At 53.2% G+C, this 19,219-nt stretch overlaps 9 protein-coding genes across 9 annotated transcripts; 5 read left to right on the top strand and 4 right to left on the bottom strand.

The window, feature by feature from the left end:
* Positions 1 to 17: 17 nt before the first annotated feature.
* Positions 18 to 1,110, bottom strand: CORC01_03321 (HpcH/HpaI aldolase/citrate lyase family protein; the record flags this gene model as incomplete). The annotated part of the gene is made up of 5 exons (XM_022614971.1): positions 18 to 283; positions 368 to 635; positions 697 to 722; positions 787 to 879; positions 942 to 1,110. 5 exons carry the CDS (start codon positions 1,108 to 1,110, stop codon positions 18 to 20), a joined length of 822 nt encoding a protein of 273 aa, XP_022478430.1.
* A 1,072-nt stretch (positions 1,111 to 2,182) lies between these two features.
* On the bottom strand, positions 2,183 to 2,887 carry CORC01_03320 (DNA-directed RNA polymerase II subunit RPB7; the record flags this gene model as incomplete). The annotated part of the gene is made up of 4 exons (XM_022614970.1): positions 2,183 to 2,198; positions 2,261 to 2,430; positions 2,500 to 2,580; positions 2,639 to 2,887. 4 exons carry the CDS (start codon positions 2,885 to 2,887, stop codon positions 2,183 to 2,185), a joined length of 516 nt encoding a protein of 171 aa, XP_022478429.1.
* Positions 2,888 to 4,545: 1,658 nt separating this feature from the next.
* On the top strand, positions 4,546 to 5,259 carry CORC01_03319 (uncharacterized protein; the record flags this gene model as incomplete). Its single annotated transcript, XM_022614969.1, has 3 exons — positions 4,546 to 4,578; positions 4,644 to 4,727; positions 4,789 to 5,259. The coding sequence occupies 3 exons, from the start codon at positions 4,546 to 4,548 to the stop codon at positions 5,257 to 5,259; spliced, it is 588 nt and encodes a 195-aa protein (XP_022478428.1).
* A 659-nt stretch (positions 5,260 to 5,918) lies between these two features.
* CORC01_03318 (uncharacterized protein) lies at positions 5,919 to 7,007 on the bottom strand (the record flags this gene model as incomplete). The annotated part of the gene is made up of 1 exon (XM_022614968.1): positions 5,919 to 7,007. One exon carries the CDS (start codon positions 7,005 to 7,007, stop codon positions 5,919 to 5,921), a length of 1,089 nt encoding a protein of 362 aa, XP_022478427.1.
* A 2,694-nt stretch (positions 7,008 to 9,701) lies between these two features.
* On the top strand, positions 9,702 to 9,956 carry CORC01_03317 (uncharacterized protein; the record flags this gene model as incomplete). The annotated part of the gene is made up of 1 exon (XM_022614967.1): positions 9,702 to 9,956. One exon carries the CDS (start codon positions 9,702 to 9,704, stop codon positions 9,954 to 9,956), a length of 255 nt encoding a protein of 84 aa, XP_022478426.1.
* Positions 9,957 to 12,311: 2,355 nt separating this feature from the next.
* CORC01_03316 (uncharacterized protein) lies at positions 12,312 to 13,122 on the top strand (the record flags this gene model as incomplete). The annotated part of the gene is made up of 3 exons (XM_022614966.1): positions 12,312 to 12,588; positions 12,644 to 12,925; positions 12,977 to 13,122. 3 exons carry the CDS (start codon positions 12,312 to 12,314, stop codon positions 13,120 to 13,122), a joined length of 705 nt encoding a protein of 234 aa, XP_022478425.1.
* A 2,931-nt stretch (positions 13,123 to 16,053) lies between these two features.
* Positions 16,054 to 16,368, top strand: CORC01_03315 (uncharacterized protein; the record flags this gene model as incomplete). Its single annotated transcript, XM_022614965.1, has 3 exons — positions 16,054 to 16,107; positions 16,164 to 16,285; positions 16,335 to 16,368. The coding sequence occupies 3 exons, from the start codon at positions 16,054 to 16,056 to the stop codon at positions 16,366 to 16,368; spliced, it is 210 nt and encodes a 69-aa protein (XP_022478424.1).
* A 783-nt stretch (positions 16,369 to 17,151) lies between these two features.
* Positions 17,152 to 17,445, bottom strand: CORC01_03314 (uncharacterized protein; the record flags this gene model as incomplete). The annotated part of the gene is made up of 1 exon (XM_022614964.1): positions 17,152 to 17,445. The coding sequence occupies one exon, from the start codon at positions 17,443 to 17,445 to the stop codon at positions 17,152 to 17,154; it is 294 nt and encodes a 97-aa protein (XP_022478423.1).
* Positions 17,446 to 17,841: 396 nt separating this feature from the next.
* On the top strand, positions 17,842 to 18,081 carry CORC01_03313 (uncharacterized protein; the record flags this gene model as incomplete). Its single annotated transcript, XM_022614963.1, has 1 exon — positions 17,842 to 18,081. The coding sequence occupies one exon, from the start codon at positions 17,842 to 17,844 to the stop codon at positions 18,079 to 18,081; it is 240 nt and encodes a 79-aa protein (XP_022478422.1).
* Between the last annotated feature and the right edge of the window lie 1,138 nt (positions 18,082 to 19,219).

Genomic DNA, 19,219 nt, shown 5'->3' with positions numbered 1-19,219 from the left:
ATCTCCTTCGACCTCGCTCAGTACGATCCACCCTTTGCCGGCTTTGCTTCTCCCTTGGCTACGCTCAATGACTCCGACAATGTGTACTGCAATGCCGTATAATCCGTCGCTACGCTGATCATGTCGAAGCCCTTATCCGCGAAGAACTTGGACTGTTCGCCGCTCGTGCAGAAGATGCCGGCCTTCTTACCCGCTTTGTGCGTCGCCTTGAGGATGCGGTCAATGGCATCGCTCAGCTCCTTCTCGATGACGCCGTTAATCACCGGGTGGCCAATGTTGTTTCCTGTGATGACGGTCAGCTGCCGTTCAAAGCCAAGGGGAAAGGCCCAGGACGCGGCTTCTTTTTTTTTTTTCTGCCCGTACTAACCAAGATCAAAGGGCCCGATGAAGAGCGCGTCGATACCCTCGACCACCGCGATCTCATCGATGGATTCCAGAGCTTCCTTAGTCTCGATCTGCACAATGGTCAACAGGCTGTCGTTGGCTTGTTTCAGGTACTCGGTCATGCTGGGCGCTGGGCTGAAGCGCTCCATAGCGAGCGGCGACCCGAAACCTCGTCGTCCCCACGGCGGGAACTTGGCCGACTGCACCAAGTCCTTTGCCTCCTGGGCGGTCCGGAGCAGCGGCACGAGGATCTATGTCATTCGACATCAGCCAAACTGTGAAAACCGCATATAAACGAGACATCATTCTTACCCCGTGAGCACCGCAATCCAAAGCTCCTGCAAAATCTCGTTAGTCCTGGTTTCCCTCCTAAATCTAGTAGTCAATCATGAAGGGGCTTACGCTTAACCATCCAACCCTGCATGTCTGGCAACCTCACAATAGGAGATGCGCCAGCGGCAGCGATGGCGGGGACGGCATCGTGCATGGCCCCATCTGAGGAACGGCAGTCAGCTTTATGGTAATCCGTGGGTTCAGTCAAGCTCTCTCTCAAGTACCGTCAAGGTTTCCGTGTTCGCAATCGACCAAGACCCAGTCCACACCCGGACTTCGAGCAAGCACCCGCGAGACATTGGCGCCGGGGATCATCTGCCACAGTCCGAAGCTGGGGCCGGCGCCCTTGATAAAGGCCGTCCGGAGCCTGTTGGCCGCCTGCATTGCCGACATTGTATATGGTGGAATGTATTAGTGCAAGTCAACGATTTGATCGGTAAAAAGCGGTCACGACAATCTTGTGCGACGTCAAACACTCTTTTCTTGTGTACAAGTACAATTCGTCACGACATCGCAGCTCGGAATCGATCGGCTCATGATGAACCAATGTGTCGCCCGCGCCTTATGTCAGATATGTAGGTTGGTGCGGGGAGGGGGGGTTCTGCTGGTCCTCGGGGAGAAAGCCGGCCGCCCCCTAGCACGCACCTCATGCACGTAGATAGAGGCGGGCCGGGAGTGTAAAGCGGGTTTAATGTGCCTGGCGAAAGACGAGGAACTCGGTCCATCCACCGTCAGACCCACGAGACGAAGATGTTCGGCGGTGGGGTACTTGCCGATTGTGATTGGGGCCCCAGAGCTAAGAAACGTGGGGGAAAAGCGTCCGGGAGGGGTTAGCCGAAGTCCCACGACCTCACAGCTACTTGCCGTGGCACGCAAGTTGCCAAGATAATGTAGATAAGTGTGCATTCGGTTACAGCTCGAGGACTTCAGCTTTGAAGCCTCACAAGAACACACTTCTCTTCAATACGGACACTCTTGAGGTGTCCAGCTTGTCGCCATCAAATGATCGGCCGCTCCAGAAGCAACCCTAGAGCGACATTGTGTGTGCTCGTAGCTTTGCTCTTTTATTTCGTTGAATGCGAGAAAGCAATAGTTTAGTGTACAACTTTCAAGACGGAACCGAGATCTGACGCTGCGGATCACAAAAAACGCGCCAGCGATGTTGGCATGCGTATGCCCTCTTTTTCTCTCCAAACTTTTTTCTATCTTCTGCTTCCCGGATGCAGATTGGTCAGCGCAGCGATGTCTCGCTTGCAGCCCAAAGATGATTCTCTCGAGATTGTGTCTGGGCCTTGTCCAAAAGGATTGCTCTGCGCGGTAGCAACACTTGTTGCCATGGGGGGCCGAGGATCTACTCGTGCAGAGTCTCGAACACCCACCTCCCACCGACCGAAGTCTGTATAGGTCGCGCTGGGCGTGGTTGTTCGTTGGCCGTCTCCTTCCTCTTTCTCGTCGTGAACGACGCTTAGTCCTGAAGGCAGCTTTCGCAAGGATTTGTAAGTGAGACCCAGTTATGGTTTTGCAGATATTGGTATTGACATACCCTAGATAGTCTTCCTTGATGCTGCCAATCGCCCACATCTCACCGACTTCTGTTCGCGTGCCAATGACCTTGACGCGCACGTGAGTTCCTGGCTCAATGATGGTATCCTCATTGTTGGTGAACTGTGGCGGTGTCGCATTGGGATCCCACTTGATCTCGGACGGGATCAGCTGGTAAAGGGTAGGGGTTAGTTATCGACGAAGAGGTACTGCCTGGCCAGCGCGGAAGCGAGAACCTACATGTGCCGACACGAATAGCCGCAGAGGTCCCGCCTGGGCAAAAAAGCCCTGGTGGTTGACTGAGTAGACCACAGCATCAACCTGGGTTCATGTCAGAAGCCGCTTCCCCGACAAAGCCAGGCAGGTTTGTAGCAATTACCGTCTCGCCCTTGAAGGGCCGCCAAACCACGGCTCGGTATCCCACCGTAAACTCGGCCAGACCACTGCCTGGAAGAATGCGACCCTCTGAAATATCGAAGGTATCCATGATGGAAATGATGTAATAGCTTCCGGCGCAGGTGCCTTCCACGTCCTTCAGCAGTTTGCTCGTCACCAGCTCGTGCATGTTCCGGCCAAAGTAGGAGGGATGCAGGGTGACCCTGCGCTCCATGTTGTAAAGGAAAAACATTGTGGCAATTTCGCGGCGCAGCGTGCTCGGAGGAGAAAGGCGGATCGTCGTCGTCGTCGTCTTCGTCAGCAAAGATTCCTGTGTCTACCCTCTTACAACGCGTCGGCGCGCGTTGTCAACGCAAGGTTCCCTTATTAAATGCGGCTAAGTCTAGTGCTCGTATCGAATTGGTCTCAATCGATCCGGGGTCGAGGGACACGATTGGCAACGTGAGGGAAAGCAATCGATGCGCGGCTTCCAAATGCACACCGGTGAACAGGCAGAGGTCGCGAGCAAGGCGAGAAGCTGAAGGGCTGTACGCGCGACACACCCCGAAGAAAGAAAAAACACAACGACTGAATAAAAGAGAAGCGCGAGGACTCGAGAGTTTGGCGGGTGGTTCCTCTGCGTTGCGCTGTAGGAGATGCGCCGCCAGCGTAGAGACTCGACGGGTAGTGAACAGAGAGGTTGTACGAGAGGAACCCGGCGAGGCTGAGATGGCCTAGTTACGGCGACAAGTGGCTCCTGAATTTTTTGGCCTGCGGGTAGCCACATGCCCCAGGCAGGAAAAGTGGATTTGGTAGAATGGTCAGCCACACCTTTCACCGACCACACCTGCTGCCGCGCCTGCGCTAAAGAATTGCGCTAGCGCGGAAGGCCCCATGGCGGAGAGCTCGCGGCTCCGGAGCCGGGGTAGGCGCGATGTTCGGGAAGGCAGGCGCAGGCCTGTCCCTGACGGGGAGAGGTCCAGAATATGTGTGAAGCCCGATTCGTGGATTGCGACGCTGCAGAGTGCACTGTCAGATGCTAACAGGATGCGACAAGCGGCGCTATGCGAACCGCGGATGTGGCAGCCCTAATGTGAGTTTGGAGCTGGCGTCGTAATTTGGGCTTGCGGCACGAATTCTTCCTGGAATCCTTCTAGTTAACCAAGGTAGGCTGTTACAATGGCTAGCCTAGCGTTTCGACATGTCCTTCAGGCTCAACGAGAAGGGTCGGCCAAAAGCCTCCCCAGCCTCCAACGCGCTCACACGACAAAGGCACGCTGTTAGATTGGACGAAGAGAGAGATAGTCGTACGTTTGGTGCATGCACGCGTAGTAAGATAGTTTTTAGTGGACTCGTTCTCCCGAAATTTCCAGTCAGAAGCCGCCGTTGCACGCCCTTGGTGGCCCTGGTCGATTCCAGGGCTGCCGGAACCTCAGCGGACTCCCTACATAGTATGGACCCCCCGAACCGAAGAGCAAAAACGCACTCCCAGCGGCCCCACGGGCACCTGCACTGCAAAGGTTCGGCGGAAAGTAAGGTACACAAGAGTCGACGTGCTCGGGTGGGACACATGTGAACACCATTGCAACCCTGTCCGGAAGGCGACGGCATTCTCTCATTTTCCATCATCCGCAACGACACCAACATCGGCCAGCTGTCTCCCAGTCGCCCACAGTTAAACCCAGAGCCAGCTCAGTTCCCGTCATTGACACGGCCATTCCAAGGTGCACCGCACTCAACCCGTCCAGTCCGCTCACTTTCCAACTCCTGCCGATCGGCCCGCGGCTGAGTCTCGCCCCTGCAGCCAGCCTCGTCTTGGTGCATCCGTCCTGCAACAAACCTCGGCTCTCAGTCCACCACGTCGCTTTGGCCTAGGTCTCAACACCCTCCGTCACTCCATTCATCGTCATCATGTCTTTAGATCTGGAAAAACATTTGACCTTTGTTAGTGAATAGCCCGGCTTTCCGGCTGGTGTCTGTCGTCAGTCTGGTTGCTAATGAGCTCATAGTATGGCGCATATCACCATAATGCCATCAACATCGGCATTCACATGGCATGCGTGCCCATCATCCTTTTTTCCGGATTTTGCCTTGTAAGCAGTCAATGAGACATATCTCGAGTCTTTGCACCTGAGCTCATGCAGACTCCCCCAGGCCACCAACACAGGAACTCTCATCCCGCTCCCTAGCTGGCTCACCGTCCCTAACTTGGATCTCAACTTGGGGACACTGGCAGCCCTGACTTGGGGTGGTCTGTATGTTCTCCTCGAACCTGTAGCCGGCACGTTGCTAGCCATCATTTGCTTGGCCGCCACTGCCGCTGGCAACTCCCTCAGGGTTGAGAACCCTACCTTGACGAATCAAGCCGCCGTCGGCATCCACATCGCCTGCTGGATCTTCCAGTTCATTGGTCATGGCGCATTCGAGGGACGCGCGCCGGCGCTGTTGGACAACCTGGTCCAGGCTGTCTTCCTAGCTCCTCTCTTTGTTTGGCTTGAATTCCTTTTCAAGCTTGGATACCGCCAGGAACTCAAGGGCCGTGTTGACAAAGCTGTCGAGAAGGAGATTGCCAAATTCAGAGCCTCCAAGGCGAACGAGGACGCCAAGAATGGCAAGGCCCAATAAACTCCGCAGACCATCCGATGACAAACACTTTACTTGGTCTTGCGACAATGAAGGAACAAACCCGCACACCTATCGGAAACCAGATTATATGCGCTAGCCCAGCGCTGACTACTCTGCCTAAGTATTTACTCAGCAGAATCAGGGGGATGTCGCGCAGCCATCATAGGGAGGCTACGGACGAACAGGAGAGCTATCGAGGAATTAACGCCCCACGGCATGGAAGCATTCGAGCAGGCGCCATCACTTCACAGGCGGAGTACTTTCATCAGATACCAATTTGAGCTTACGTGTATACAGATTGTCAGTCGTTGGACCTGTTACCGGTCGAGTTATAACGCTTGACGGCCAGAAAGGAGTTGCCGTTCGGACTCCTTGTGCGCGTTGCTTGCTTTCGGTCATCGTTCTTCTTATTTTGGGAAGGGGAAGAAGCCTCTATTTGTCCATGTCGATTGCAGAAAAAACGCACGAAACACATACATAGTTCCACGAGCAAGAAGCATTCACTCACCAAGTCCCATTCCCCACGTTCTATCTCATCTCTTGCAACGTACAGCTTAATGTTGGTTTTTCCCATTCTCCACATCACGGGCGTCACGACACACAAACGAGGCAACATCAGAACGAGCGTCAGAAACAATCTCGCGGCGGGAGACTATTGCCTAACGAGCCTCGTCGTCTCGGCGACCGTTGTTACTAAACGGGTTCCAAATCGCCTTTCGTTTATTATCCGTCTTTGGCGCCGGCACCGGCTCCGGCGAGGACTCGGGCGTGGGACGTCGGTGCACAATCGGCTGGAACCGCGGCTCAGCCCGCCGCTCGACCCGCCGGTAGGTATCGACCAGTTGCGTCATCTCCCTGCCCCGTCTCTCGGTGATCGGTGGCGTTGCCTCTGGCCCCCCGCCCTCCACCAAGTTCGTAAGCTGCGGGCCCAATAGTGATCGCTGGTAGGTCCTTATACCCTCGTCAGTGACCCGTATGGCCTCTGCAGTACCCCTGCCGTAGTAGTTCTTCTTCGTGGGTCGTTCTACTCGCTCTTGTGAGAATCGAGACAATCTGCTGATGGGGCTCCCGGTGCTGGTGACCGCGGCTGGACGATTCTTAGGTGCGGTAGGAGCCCTCCCTTCGGGTGCTGGTTGGGAAGGTGATGGAGGCGGAAGAAACATGTTTTTGGAACGGAACCGTGGGTTTTGATAGCCCGGATCCCCCCGAGTATCACCAACTGAAGCAGCTGGGAAGCAGGGAAGGGCGGGCAGGGGCCTGTCAGCGTAGCTGTCGCTCACAGCGTCGCCGCCTCCTTGAGCCTGCGCCTGAGCTTGAGCTTGACCCCGAGCAGCCTCCTCCTCCAGTTCTCGCTTCCGGAGCTCCTCCTGAAAATTCTCCTGTCGAGACCAATAGTTCGCCTGCACCTTATCCTGCTTCTCTAAGTCCTCTTTACGCATCCGCGAGGCCGCTAGCGCCGCGGGCGTCAGTTTATCGCGGTACTTGTTCGTAGTAGCTGTAGTGCTGATGACCATGCCCCTGGTGGCGATGCCCGTCTCTTCGGCCTGGCGGCACTCTGGGCATGCAACGGAGGGCCAGACGGTGTCATTGACGCGGAGCTCATCGCAAGGCTCATCGGAGCTCTTGCCGAGCACGAAGAAGAGGATGGGGCGAAAGCACCAGCTCGTTCGTTGGCGCCATGTTTTGCGGCAGGCTACACGCTTCTTCTCCTTATGTTGGCATGTGTATATCGTCTTGGCGAGGCACATGGCTGCTACTGCGAAAGGTTTGAGAGGGAACCTCTCGTGTGCGAAGGTGATGCTATGTGGTTGAGGTCAATTCTTTTCACTTGCTCCCCAGGAGTCTCCTGCGTAGCCAAATATTTCAATAAAAGTGATCAGTGATAACTTCAGTGCTTTGGTTTAGCTTCAACAATTACAAGTTCTGTCTCGTTCGGGACACTTCTATATAGCACTATGACAATCTTTGCCTCACTCATGTTCAAAGAATATCGACAAAGGGTGAGCATGAGATTTGTTGTAACTCTTCATTCATGTTAATGCGCACTGCCATTGGCTTGTATAATCCCTTGGTGTTTGAACCCTTAAACAAAAGATGCGAAACCTTTCGACCCAAACCCCCACAAGAAACGTGGAAATTTTGTGTCTACCTTAGATATCTGAAGTGTTGTTACATTAATTGCGGACAATTGGAGGCACTTACCCATGATCGGAGTGCTCTTCATTGTCAATTCGAAAAAGGGGCACACTGGCACAACTCTCTCTTACCAAGGCATAACTCGGGTTTCAACTCAAAGAACATATATCGGGCTCTTGAATACTCTTTCTTCCACTTTGAGTTGAGACAATCCATCTGCTGACCCCCTTATCCCCTACGTCTCGTATCTGACATGGGGAGAAGGGATCAGTCCTGCCATATTATATTTACCCAACGAAATCTAGACGGCAATGATGTTGAAACCCTGTTTCTTCAACTTCCATCACATCTTGAGTCACCCACTCATTCTTCTTTATCTTAATCCACGGCCAGCGCAAAATGCCCTGTTCCCTTTGTCAAAAGACTTGATTCTTGTTAAAACAGACTTCCGATGATCATGATGCATGCTACAAGAAAAAGTGACCGCAACTGGTCTTTCTCGGCCATCTTCTGTCGACATCTCCTCTATGGCTGAACTATTCCCCATTGCTTAGGTATACAAGCCATGCCTTGACTAATAGGCAGCGAGATCAAGAATATTCATTGTAGTCCAGAACATTCGTCTGGTTTGGGCAAAAGTCATTGTCTTTTGTCACCCCTTTCCCGAACTTCTCTCCCTGCGATAATGGATATTAATTGCATCTACTCAAGCATTCTTAATGAATGATTTCCAGACCAAATAGTTCTGATGTCATCAGAACAGTGCAACAAAATACGTCGTTCTGATGCAACACGGCTTCCCAGAACATGTACGCAACGCATTTCTCAACCCCACTCGCTTACAGCCCGCATTGCGTGACGACCACCAGAGTTCTTTGAAGCTGCGCAGAAGCTGATATGCCAACACTTACATACAGTCCGAAGCCAGCATAGATGGGGCAGAACCACTCGGAACCCGTGTGTGATGGCACTTGAAGCCACCATCACAACTTTACTTATGATTAACTTGGGCGAACGACGTTAGACTCTTATTCGCTACTCGACACGCAATATCCCCACATTTTAGGCCTGGTGACTTACGAGAGAACCAAAGGGGAAATTCCGCCTCCAAGGCTGTATACGCCACGGCCCCGGCGCTTCCCGATCTCCAATGAGCTGCCCCAGAGTGCAAAATGGGCTGTTGTGGATCATCACGGACAGTTGACCGTATGGGACGATGCATGGAAGAGAGCGCGAGAGAATCAGACAAGCAAACCTGCGCGGCAAAGCTCCCATTCAAGTGCTTGTGTGGTGGCAGAGAGCAGGGAGATATACAGACGCCTGGGTTGATGGGAGGGCAAGGTTCGTCATCTATCAGAAGCTCGATGGCAAATTGAGAGTATTCCAACCCTTGCTAAAAAGGGATAACGGCGTCTACACACATATTCTTTGGCTATAAACAATGACGAGGTCATGTAGCACTTTGGTTCCTGCCAAAGAAAGCTTCAAACTTGCGCAGGTTGCCCAGAATCGTACGAGAAATCGGAGCGCCTGAATCATCTCATCACACTGGGCACAATGAGGAGGGTTGTGACGCACGCCGAGGTATTTTTCACATACCGTCTATGGGAGACCAGTGACTAGACGAGGCTTCCATAGCAATACCTCTGCCCCGAGAAGATCTTATTCCAACAGAGTGAGACCTTTGGCCGAAAAGATGGAGGCCCGTCTACGTCTCGTCGACGATGCCACACATTCGAAGTGGTTCCCGCTATTGTGAAGGATGACCAAGAAGAAGTCGAGTCTTGCAAGACGAATGGCAGGGGTGAGATGTTCGTGACTTCAGCGAGACACCCTCGGGAGTCCTATCAGGCTGGGCATCCTGCCCCTCCAGATCGAGATGCTCTCTCCAGTCGTTCAAGAACCAATGGTATGCCTGACACCTCCAACCCGCGCTCTTTCTCAACAAAAAAAAAGGTATGGGCTGTCCTCTTCCCGGAATGACGAGAAAGTGCTCACTGGATATTGGTTGGTTCAACGCCATCGTCAACGCCATCGTCGACCAGAAGTTTGGGTAGTTGTCGGATCGCATCCAGGAATCCGAGGAGAGATTTCTCGAGTCTTCTATTATCCGAGAGCATCATATTCATAGGAGGCGGGATCGCCCTTCGCACGATAGGAGATGGACCGCAGCGACGTAGCGCACAACGAGCACAAGGCAAGTGGCCTCGCTCATCGCAGCAGCAGCTATAGACGAAACCACAGTCGGGAACAATTCAAGGAATTCCGGAAGATACACCCCAAGCTCGGGCAGCGACGAAGGGAAAATGGCAAGAAGGAGCGGCCAGGACCGGCGTGACCAGGAGCAGCGGCGCCACAAAGAGGGAGTGAGGGCCCGCTGGCGAAATCAGACGAAGCTTGTATCCATCTTTGCTTGCAACCGCTCTCCTACGAACCCCGTCAAAGGCTCCCCAGGCCAGGTCGGCGGAATGACGATAGGCCCTTCCAGACCGGATGCTGGCAACGAAGATCGGCGGTCCCAAAAGAGGCCCAGCCTGCGAGAACAAGCGGCAATGGTCTAGTAAAGGGAAGATGCTGCGACTCACTCGATGCCGTTAATGCCTCCCTAGATGCTCAATGAGCGGGCGGCCGCTAGCTGACATCTGTCTAGATTAACCATTCTCGGAATGGACGATAGCCGCTGTGAAGGAGAGTGACAGAGAGTATTTTTCGGCTACTGAGGCAGGGATAGATGGGTATGGATGTACAGCAACCGCTTGGTGAGTCCTTTCACTTGATTCTGAGATGACAGCCGCGTGACAGCACCCAAGGTGACATTGCGGGTGTGAAGCCAGGCATGTTTCCTGGCGGTGAGCTGACGTTGCTGCCTCCACCTACGTACGAGCAAGATGTCTCTTCCTCCGAATCTCCTCAGATTAGGGAAATTCCCTTTGTTGGTGACGTGCTAACATGACGTGCGATTTCAGCCTCCATTCCTCTTAAGATATCCCTCCTTCGCGCAAAATGGTGTTGACTTTGGGTAAAAGACCAGCACCGAAAGGAAAGTAGCCGTCCGTCTTGAAAACTTGGCAGAATTCGGACGTGGCTTGCAGTACGCCGATACGGAAGAATTGACTCAGCCTCCTAGATGGCCGGCCCATACCTCATGTCCCTTATTTTAATATTCGGCCTGGATATGGCTTGGTGTCAACAAAGACGGAGCCCTCCTCCAAAGAGCGAATTCGACATATGCTTGAGGAATACCTTAGGCAAGTCAGTCAGCCGACTCAGCCCCAAGGCATCCCATTGCGGCCAACGACGGTTCTCAATGTCTCGCATTGAGATGGCGAGCGATGGCGCGAGAGGCGGAGGGTTTTTACACCAGCAATGCGGTTGACTCGGCCAGAGAGAGAAATGTGTCGTGTCGGCCCGCGACCGCCTCTTGCCAAGGATGAATTCTTGAGCATATCAGATGGTAGAAGCCTGGGGCATGATTCGACAGACTTGTTGGTGAGACCTTCTTGCCCTAGACAAGTTGTCAGTTCTCAAGTGTAATTCAGCTCTAGGCGTTTATGTCTAGGCGGCTAAAACGGGGTTGGGCGGGAATGCAAGCTCCCGTTAGGGAGAGCGGGAAAGGAGGCAAGTTGAGGCTAAGAGATTTTCGGCGGCTGAGACTAAGTAGACGTATGGTTTTTCTTACCTCACAACCTCCTACGTAACAAGTTCTCCGACAATCATCACGATTGCATCCGCTTCTGTGTCTTCGGACGAAAGCAGAAGTTGTAGCAAAGGGCAGATGGAGAGACAATACTGTAAGAGGCTCAAAGCATTTTCGTTGAGGGAATATCCTGACAAGCAGGCTTCATTGATCATATCCTGTCGATCTTTTTTTGGGGGAGGGCGTGGGGATTTCCTCGACGCTGCCGGATGTTGTAGAGCCACGGCTTGATATCACATCATGCGAGAGGAGTGTGGTATGTCTCCCTACCGGTGATCGGCGGCGGGAGCAACGGTGGGCGAAGATTGAGCTGACTCTGATCACGACAATTCTCCCCGCAAACGTCACCAAGCCTTCGGCCGAGATATCCTGTCTTGTCTCATCGGAGGGCATGAGTGGATATGGGGATTCGCGCCTTTCCTGACGGAGATCGGGCCTAGGTGGAAATTATGGTCCCTGTGGGACTCAATCCCGCAGCCGTTCGCAGATGAGAGTCGCCAATGAGGAAGCAAGGAGGAAAGATGCCACGATCCTCCACCGGTGGGTATGTCTCACAATTGAGTTATCCATCAGAGACATGACAGACGGATCTAGTAGCGCGCGAGCTGGAGCGACAGTCCATGATTGGACAACTTTGGCGGGAAGAACTGTCAAAGGCGCTTGGCATCAGACTCCCACCCTCCCTGGACCTTTTTGGCTGGGAGCCAAGGAGCCTAGCCTTCGTGCCCGTCCAGGGGTCCCTCCTGTAGATGGCTCAGCGTTGAGTGTCGAAGCAACTTGTGATAGGCCTCAGCGGAAAATGTATCCGGGGCTTCACGAGACTGTCACGCTCAGCAGGGGATCAACGTGAACAACACGTTTAGGATTCCTGGTAGCCTTGGCGTGGATGTGGGCCAGTTGAAGGCAAACTCGACGAAGACGGAAGGCAGGCCGACTCCTCTTCGACGACGACGACGACGACGACGACGACGACAACGACGACTACGAGGATGAAGAGGCAGCTCATCATACTCCCTCATTTCATCGACGGCCAGATTCATTATAAAAGACCTCGTCGTCCGCCGTCCAGATCGTAATATCTCTCTCTCTTCATCACACAGCAACTTCACTACAGGATAGTCAGCCGCTTCAACTCTCTCAACTCTCAAGTCTTCGGATCCCTCACTACCAACTCTTCTCCAACCTAAACCCCCTTTTCCTTCAGAAATTAACCATCAAAATGAAGTCCGCTGTCATCCTCACCACCTTCCTGGCTATGGCCATGGCCAACCCCGTTGCCATCGCCAACGTCGACAACACCAACACTGTCGCCAAGCGCAACGTCGAGATCCATGCCCGCCAGGTCGGCGGCATTCCCCTCTCCACTCTCCCCGGCTTGGGTTCCTTGAGCGGCCTTGGCCTTCCTGGCATCCCAAATCTTCCCATTACCCCGCAAAACGTTGTCTCGGTCCTCACCTCCCTCCTGGCGGGTGTTCTCAGTGTTGTTGGCAATATCCGTAAGAGAATCTGAAGCCTGCAAACAAAACCATTACGACTGACCACTTTAAACAGGCCAGGGTGTTCCCGGTGCCAGCACCATCCCCGGTCTGCCCGCAATTCCTCCCCTCAGCGGCGTTTCTATTCCCGCTGTCGGCAACGGTACTCTCAGCTCGGACCAAATTTCGGCTTTACTCGGTGCCCTCCTGGTCCAGGTCAACAACGTTAATGCCATCGGCAGCAACCTTCCCGGTGGCCTAAGCGGGACTCAACTCCAGCAGATCCAGGCTATTATTTCCACCATCCAGGCCCAAATCACTCCCCTTATCTCTGGAAATGGCCTCCCTTCCCTTCCCGGTAAGTACAATCTAGGTCGTGCCTTGAACATTAACTGATGCTGCGGACTAGGCCTTTCCACTGGCGGTCTTCCCAACCTTGGCAGCCTCTCCACCGCCACCTCCGGTCTCTCCGGTGTCCTCAGCATCTTGACTACTCTTCTCGGACCCCTCCTCGGTGGCCTCCTCGGTGGCCTTGGTGGCATCGGCCGCGTCTAAGTCGGAAGTTCGTCGCGGCCGGTACTCATTCGGGCAGGTACTCTGCAGCCACGGAACTGCACACCCATGACGAGTTCGGCACTTTGACAACGCCCGGTCGGCTTGTCGACCGGGCTTCTCGCAATCCTTCACACCCAGACCCACACTTCCAGCATGCGGTTTGCATAACAACCAAAAGTTTCGAAGACTTTGAGAGGAAAGGACTGGAACACGGGCTTTTAGCGGTGATCATTCAACATCAATCGGGGACTTTGAACTTTGTTGCGGGCATCTGGCGAGTCCTAGCGGCTCCATTTCGCCTCGCTTAATCTGAACTTTTCTTTAATCATTTCTTACCAACCTAGCTTCTCTTCTACTCGTCCCCCAGGACAACACAACAAAAACTGTCGATCCTTATGAATATCTTGCTTCTTTCCTCGATATGCAATCTTGTGTGAATGGTTCTACCAATTAGCCTCGAGGATTTGTTAAATTGTTGGCGGCTCTGTGGAAATCAAGGCATCGTAGCCAGCGACCATGAAGTAGAATTGACTCCAAAGCAAGACAGAAGATCCCGTCAGGAACCTATCAGAAGGCAAATTTTCCTATGAGTTTCAGCTCCTTCCACCAAGCTCCAAAGCTGGATGGTTTGTTGCCCAACGTGGTTTCGCTTGTGATAGGGCATTCATATTGCAAGGAAGGGTCTGGACAGGTCGAAGTTGAGATGAACGTCTCTGGTCGTTGCATTGAATGCATACGCTTCGTTAGTCGAACAGGCTATCATACTATCGGGTTGCCCATGATATGTATATATCGGGTCGTTCAAGGAAGATCATACGGGTTAGTGGGTGTCCGATCTCCCCATCTCCTCCCCTCATACACCTACATCATCATCGAAGCCTCCTCTGCGATCGACGGGCTGAGTTCCCTGTGTCTCAGCTTTGACCGTATGTAGCCTCCTTTCACCTTTCATTCTCCGGTGATGAAGCTCTGACGTCAGCCACTTACACACCCGGCGGCGGACGTTTGCTTTCAGGGGAGCACAGCGATGAACACGCCGGGTAGGGAGGGGGTACGGCGTTGCCGCCGCTTCTGCAAGCCGTCCCCCCTTCCCGCCCTGCAAGCCTCAAACCTGCAGGGACCTGAAGGTCCAGCCGTTCTAAAGATCGAGCAAAGGCGACCAGACGATGCTCGCGCGAGCCCCACGCCGTCGCGGCTATCTGGTCGCTCTCTGCTCTATCTGAAATCTAGAACAGCGGGACGCGGCGGGTCCTCTGGCATCATCCATCAGGACGCAGTGATCGAGGCTCTTCTTGACTCGGCCGACTCTCGATTCACCCTCTCTTGATTGCTTCATCCAACTCTACCTAGGATGGGATGGTGAAAGTTTCCGTGTCCCACGTTACTGGCCAAACTCGGTTGCAACGTCGTTCGTTGTTTTTTGCTGCCGAAAAGGCGCGACGACCTTAGCCACCAAAGTCGCCGAAGTTTCCACCGCATCATAAGAACGGCTACGCGTGTTCTCGATCTCTCAGGGTTGAGCTTCCCGATAAGAACAGCAGGACCCTGATGCAGGCTGCATCGGTCTAGACGAAGGATCGCGGAAGCTGACGCTGGCAGCGCGGCGACAGAGATGCCGTTCAGCGGGGCTTCCCCACACTTTGTACCCTCCTCTTCCCCCGCCGATCTTTACCCCCCAGAGTGAGGGGGACGTGAGCCAACGAACGATGATCCGTACATAATTACGTCCCCTATGTCGTATAATGTACATCACTGCTGGCTGACTGGGCGCTCCAAGGATGTCCAGTCCCACGCGACTCCTTGTGCCCCTCTCCTCTTGTCTGGACGACTGCTTGCCTGTTCACCGCAATCATTTCGTTGGGGCTATGTGCAAGTGAACATGAATCTCGTGGTAGCTCGGGCATATCATCACATGTCGAGCCCATAATTCGCGAGGGTTTGCATGGAGAAACAATAACAAGCTTCGCCCTCGCGTACTATGGTAGAGAAGAAACGAATTTCTCCGTAGTGTTTTTGTGGGTTTCACTGCAGCCTGGGTTGTCATCCGTTCCAGCCATGGGATCTCCCTTGATACCTTTTCCCTCGGGGACGGGAAGAAACTCAATGCTCAATGAGGGTAGACCGTGCTGTTGCCCAAGATCGACGATGTCTGACTGGCTCACAATGCCAGACTAATCCAACTGGGCTATCGCATCGCGGTCAGCAACAGAGTGATCAGACCATGTACCCGCGCGGGGTAACGAAAGCGAAGGGCAGTCAGGGGCCCAAGTCTATCAACCACTACGCACTTCCGCTGAGCAGAAGATGGGAGAACAAAGCAGGAATGACGGAGGGAGGGAGGAGGAGGCATCGCCTTTCGACCCTCTGATGTGACGTCCATCATTAACATCCCCACTTGTCAAAGCCAAGTGTACTATGAGTTAACAGAGCCTCATGGGCGCCAGATACCACTATCTAATACCAATATGCTCGACGTGGTCAGTTTCTCGTGCGGGTTCCCCGTAGAAGTCCCCCAAGTCCCCTTACGCTAGTTGTTAGGTCGCCTTGTAGCGTAGTCTTTAGTCTGTGATGGTGAAAGACGAGTAAATATCGTCATCGCTCTGATCAGCCCATCGACAAGCTTTCCTGCATCCCTTGTGTCAGAGGAGTGGGCGCTGGTTTCATTGGTGAAGTCATTCTCGGAGGGGGTGGCATGATATGCCTACCCTTAGCCGAACTACCTTGAACTATGCCTTTGGCAGGTAGAGCTTAGCTATGACAGCTGTAAAGCTGGATTGCTTATATACCTCCTCTTCTTCCACCCGATCCACTCCTGAGTAGGATTACTTTTTCCAATACCATATCACATAACGCAGATAACCATATCTAAGCTACACAACGCGCCACCATTGAAACAATTGCCAATTGTCGACAAGCACACTATCCTTCATCATGGAGTCAAGCAAGAACGTCGATATTCCAGTCTCCCCTACCGGCCGCAGACGTGTAAGGACCCAGGTATGACGTTGGTATACAACGCCGCTGATGCGATCGCTCTACAGAGTTCCGGTACCCTCTTTCAGGGTCTTATGGACCAGAAACGTCATGACGGCAATGCAGTCCGCAGACAATCAATGACCGACTCGAAGCCGGCGCCTGGATTCATAGGTCAGATGTGGCACAAGTAAGTCACCTCGCTTGCTTCTGCTATCAATTTTCTAACGTGATTTTAGTTGGACTCGCGGCCCCGCCAGTCCCCCAAAATAAGTTCATGCGAGACGAGAAATGAGACGACTGAGTTATACATGTGCAGAGGGATACGGAGTTCATCGGTCACAGACCCTTTGGGGTGTGATTCGAAGGAGAATATGGCATGATGAGGTTCATCACCCCACGTCGAATAGATGTTGAGGCTGTCTCACATACCGCGGTATTGATACTGTTATTGCATGCACCAATCTGCCGTTCACACGATGGACTCCAGGGCCTTGAAATAGTGTAAATGTCGGCGTTGTAGTTCCAGTAGGGTCGTTGGTGTTCCTGTGCAGGGTAATGATTCTGCGTTATATTAAATATACACCGCACTCAGCGCGTATCAAAAATCAACGCGTTTGGACAACCTGTCTCTCACACCGCATCCCGACGTACTTGGGTAAGCAGTCGCTGTGAAACGACAGGGGAAACGAGTCTAACAGAGACCAGTCTGGGAGTAACACCCAGCTGACGATAGTACGAGGAGATTATGAGTCACCGTGGACAGTGATGTGGTCGCGAGGTTTCGAATATATCAGCATGTCTGCGGGCATCATGCTGACGATGTGCATCCAGGGGAATCGTGATTGGGGACAAATGTCAGGTTTGAATTACGACTGCCAGGACTATATCATAGAGAATCAAAAGTCATCCCACTCTGCCCAGTAATCCCCCACCTGCCGCCCCCCATTGCCATAAGTTGCCGGGAACAAATGTCAGGCTTGTGGACCCAAGGTCCAGGACGTTAATAACCATAGAGAATCAAAAGTCATCCCTCTCTGGACCTGAACACCCCACCTATTGTTTCCCCTTGCCACATGGGTCCGCCGCAGAACCCCGAAACTGTTGATCGAGACGCGAGCTTTTCTCTATGGCCACCGATGTGACGATATCAGAGAGACGCGACCAGCCCAAACTCATGAGCCCTTTCGGGCCCCCTATACAAACGTTGCCCCCACGTATCGGCACCCAAGAGGGTGGTGGCGTGAATCGTGGGGTGGGTCCTCCTCGGCCGAGTCCGAGACGCTGGCTCCGGAGCAAAGTAGCCTCTGCCGCGAGAAATCGGTGCGGTTGAAGTGACGATTTCGGCATATCGCTCTTACTATCGCGCTTATCTCCTTCAGAAAGGACCCCGCCTGTAGGCACTAGATAAACAATGCTGTTAAACTCAGATAACAGCAAGCCTACCCCCGTCTGTCGGAATGCCGACAGCGGTTGTGTTGCTCGATCTTTTTCGTCAGTCGCCCACAAGTTACAGCGGCGGTTCGTTACTATTCAGCTTGGCAGCTGAAGGGCAACTTGAAACACAGTACGTGAGTACTTCGATCAAGTACTCGATTACCCAGTAATTTTCGCTAAGCCATAGGCCCAATCGCGATAAAACGGTATACTCAAACCAGGGACCATAGGTCCACCAGGAGTCGAATCAGTCAAGAGAGACGAATATTGATGTCGTTCTCGAGTGTCAATTCCTTCATAGCATCTTCGATGCACTTGAAGCCGGTTCCCATAACCAGGGAGTCCAGGGCCAAATCGGCCAATGCAAGGGCGCCGAAGCTGCCCAATCGTCCAACGCTCTTGATCCGAGCGTGCATGGACATTGTCGTCGCCAACAGGCGTAACCGGGTTGCCAGGGATGAACCTTTCCCTGTCGCTCTGGGACGCTTCCCATACCAAGCTGCAAACCCATTCGTCGATCCTCAACGCACGAGGACCGAGGCCTTTTAACGTCCTGCCCAGGACAAATCACGATCAGGGCGCCGTTATTTTCCGCTCCCTTATCCTGAGGCAAAGGTTAGCGGCGCAGTCCAGGCAGGTTGGAGAGGTACGAAGAAAAGAAGACTTACTATCCGCACCATTTGGCAAAAGAGAAGAACCGAGAATGTCAAAGTTCCAGATAAGCATGTCATTATCGTAGCGGGTCATCAGAATTAGGAGGTGAATGTCGAGATCTAATTGCTGAAGAAAGGAGATGGTGTCGTGCATCCTAGTTGCCCAGCCTTGGGAACGTCATAAGTCTAGAGATCGTTGCTGGAGTCAGTCAGTCATGGACCATGCGTCGCTGAGGACTGACGACAAGACATACCACATGTGACTCCATAACGAATATCATACACGTAACCTGAACATACTGGCTGCATATGCCTCTCTATGTCGCTCATTTGTTGCCTTGATGCAACGCCATAGGCCTTTTAACGTCCTGCCCAGGACAAGATAATGAAAAGAAGCTGACCAGGTGCCAACTTAGTCTTTGAGTCGAGCGCCCGCGGAAGGCCATATGAATGGCGATGTGTCCCCAGCAGGCACGAGACACAGCTCCTGGGTCTGTAGAGTCGCCATAAAGAGGAGTTGCCCTATGTACAAATTTATTTGCAAAATCGGCCGAATAGGAGTCTGGAAGTTGGAACCTTTGACGTCAGAGGAAGATCAATTAAATGCGGGACAAGGTTACTAGTACATACCTCGAGGGATGAGTCAATGTCATGGCAACAGTGATGTCTGCTGCTGCTGGGCATCCACGGCGGCAGCCTTGCCGTCCTCGTTGAGGCATGCCATCGCAGGGTTGGCTGCTGTCAAGGAGCTTTCGCGACAGGAGGGAAGCTTCGCAGAGTTTGCTAGGGATAGCATGCTGTTGGGAAGAAGAAAAGGAGTTGGCACAGAAGCCAAACGCTGGCCAGAAGTCGCTCAATCTGCCATGATGTGACAAGATTGTTATGTTGCCTCTGGCTCGAAGGGTCAACAGGTCGAGGTGCGGTTGGGAGAGGAGGGAGGGAGAAGAGAGGGCGAGAAGTGGGTATTTGTAGGGATCTGTGGAGGGGGCCGGTGGAAACCCGTAGGTCTTAAGTCAACCTGCCGTGCTGTGGCA

The sequence above is a fragment of the Colletotrichum orchidophilum genome, assembly GCF_001831195.1.
Source record: "Colletotrichum orchidophilum strain IMI 309357 chromosome Unknown Scaffold_20.1, whole genome shotgun sequence".
NCBI classification, from domain to species: Eukaryota; Fungi; Ascomycota; class Sordariomycetes; order Glomerellales; family Glomerellaceae; genus Colletotrichum; species Colletotrichum orchidophilum.
This window is presented reverse-complemented; position numbering and strand designations above follow the sequence as displayed.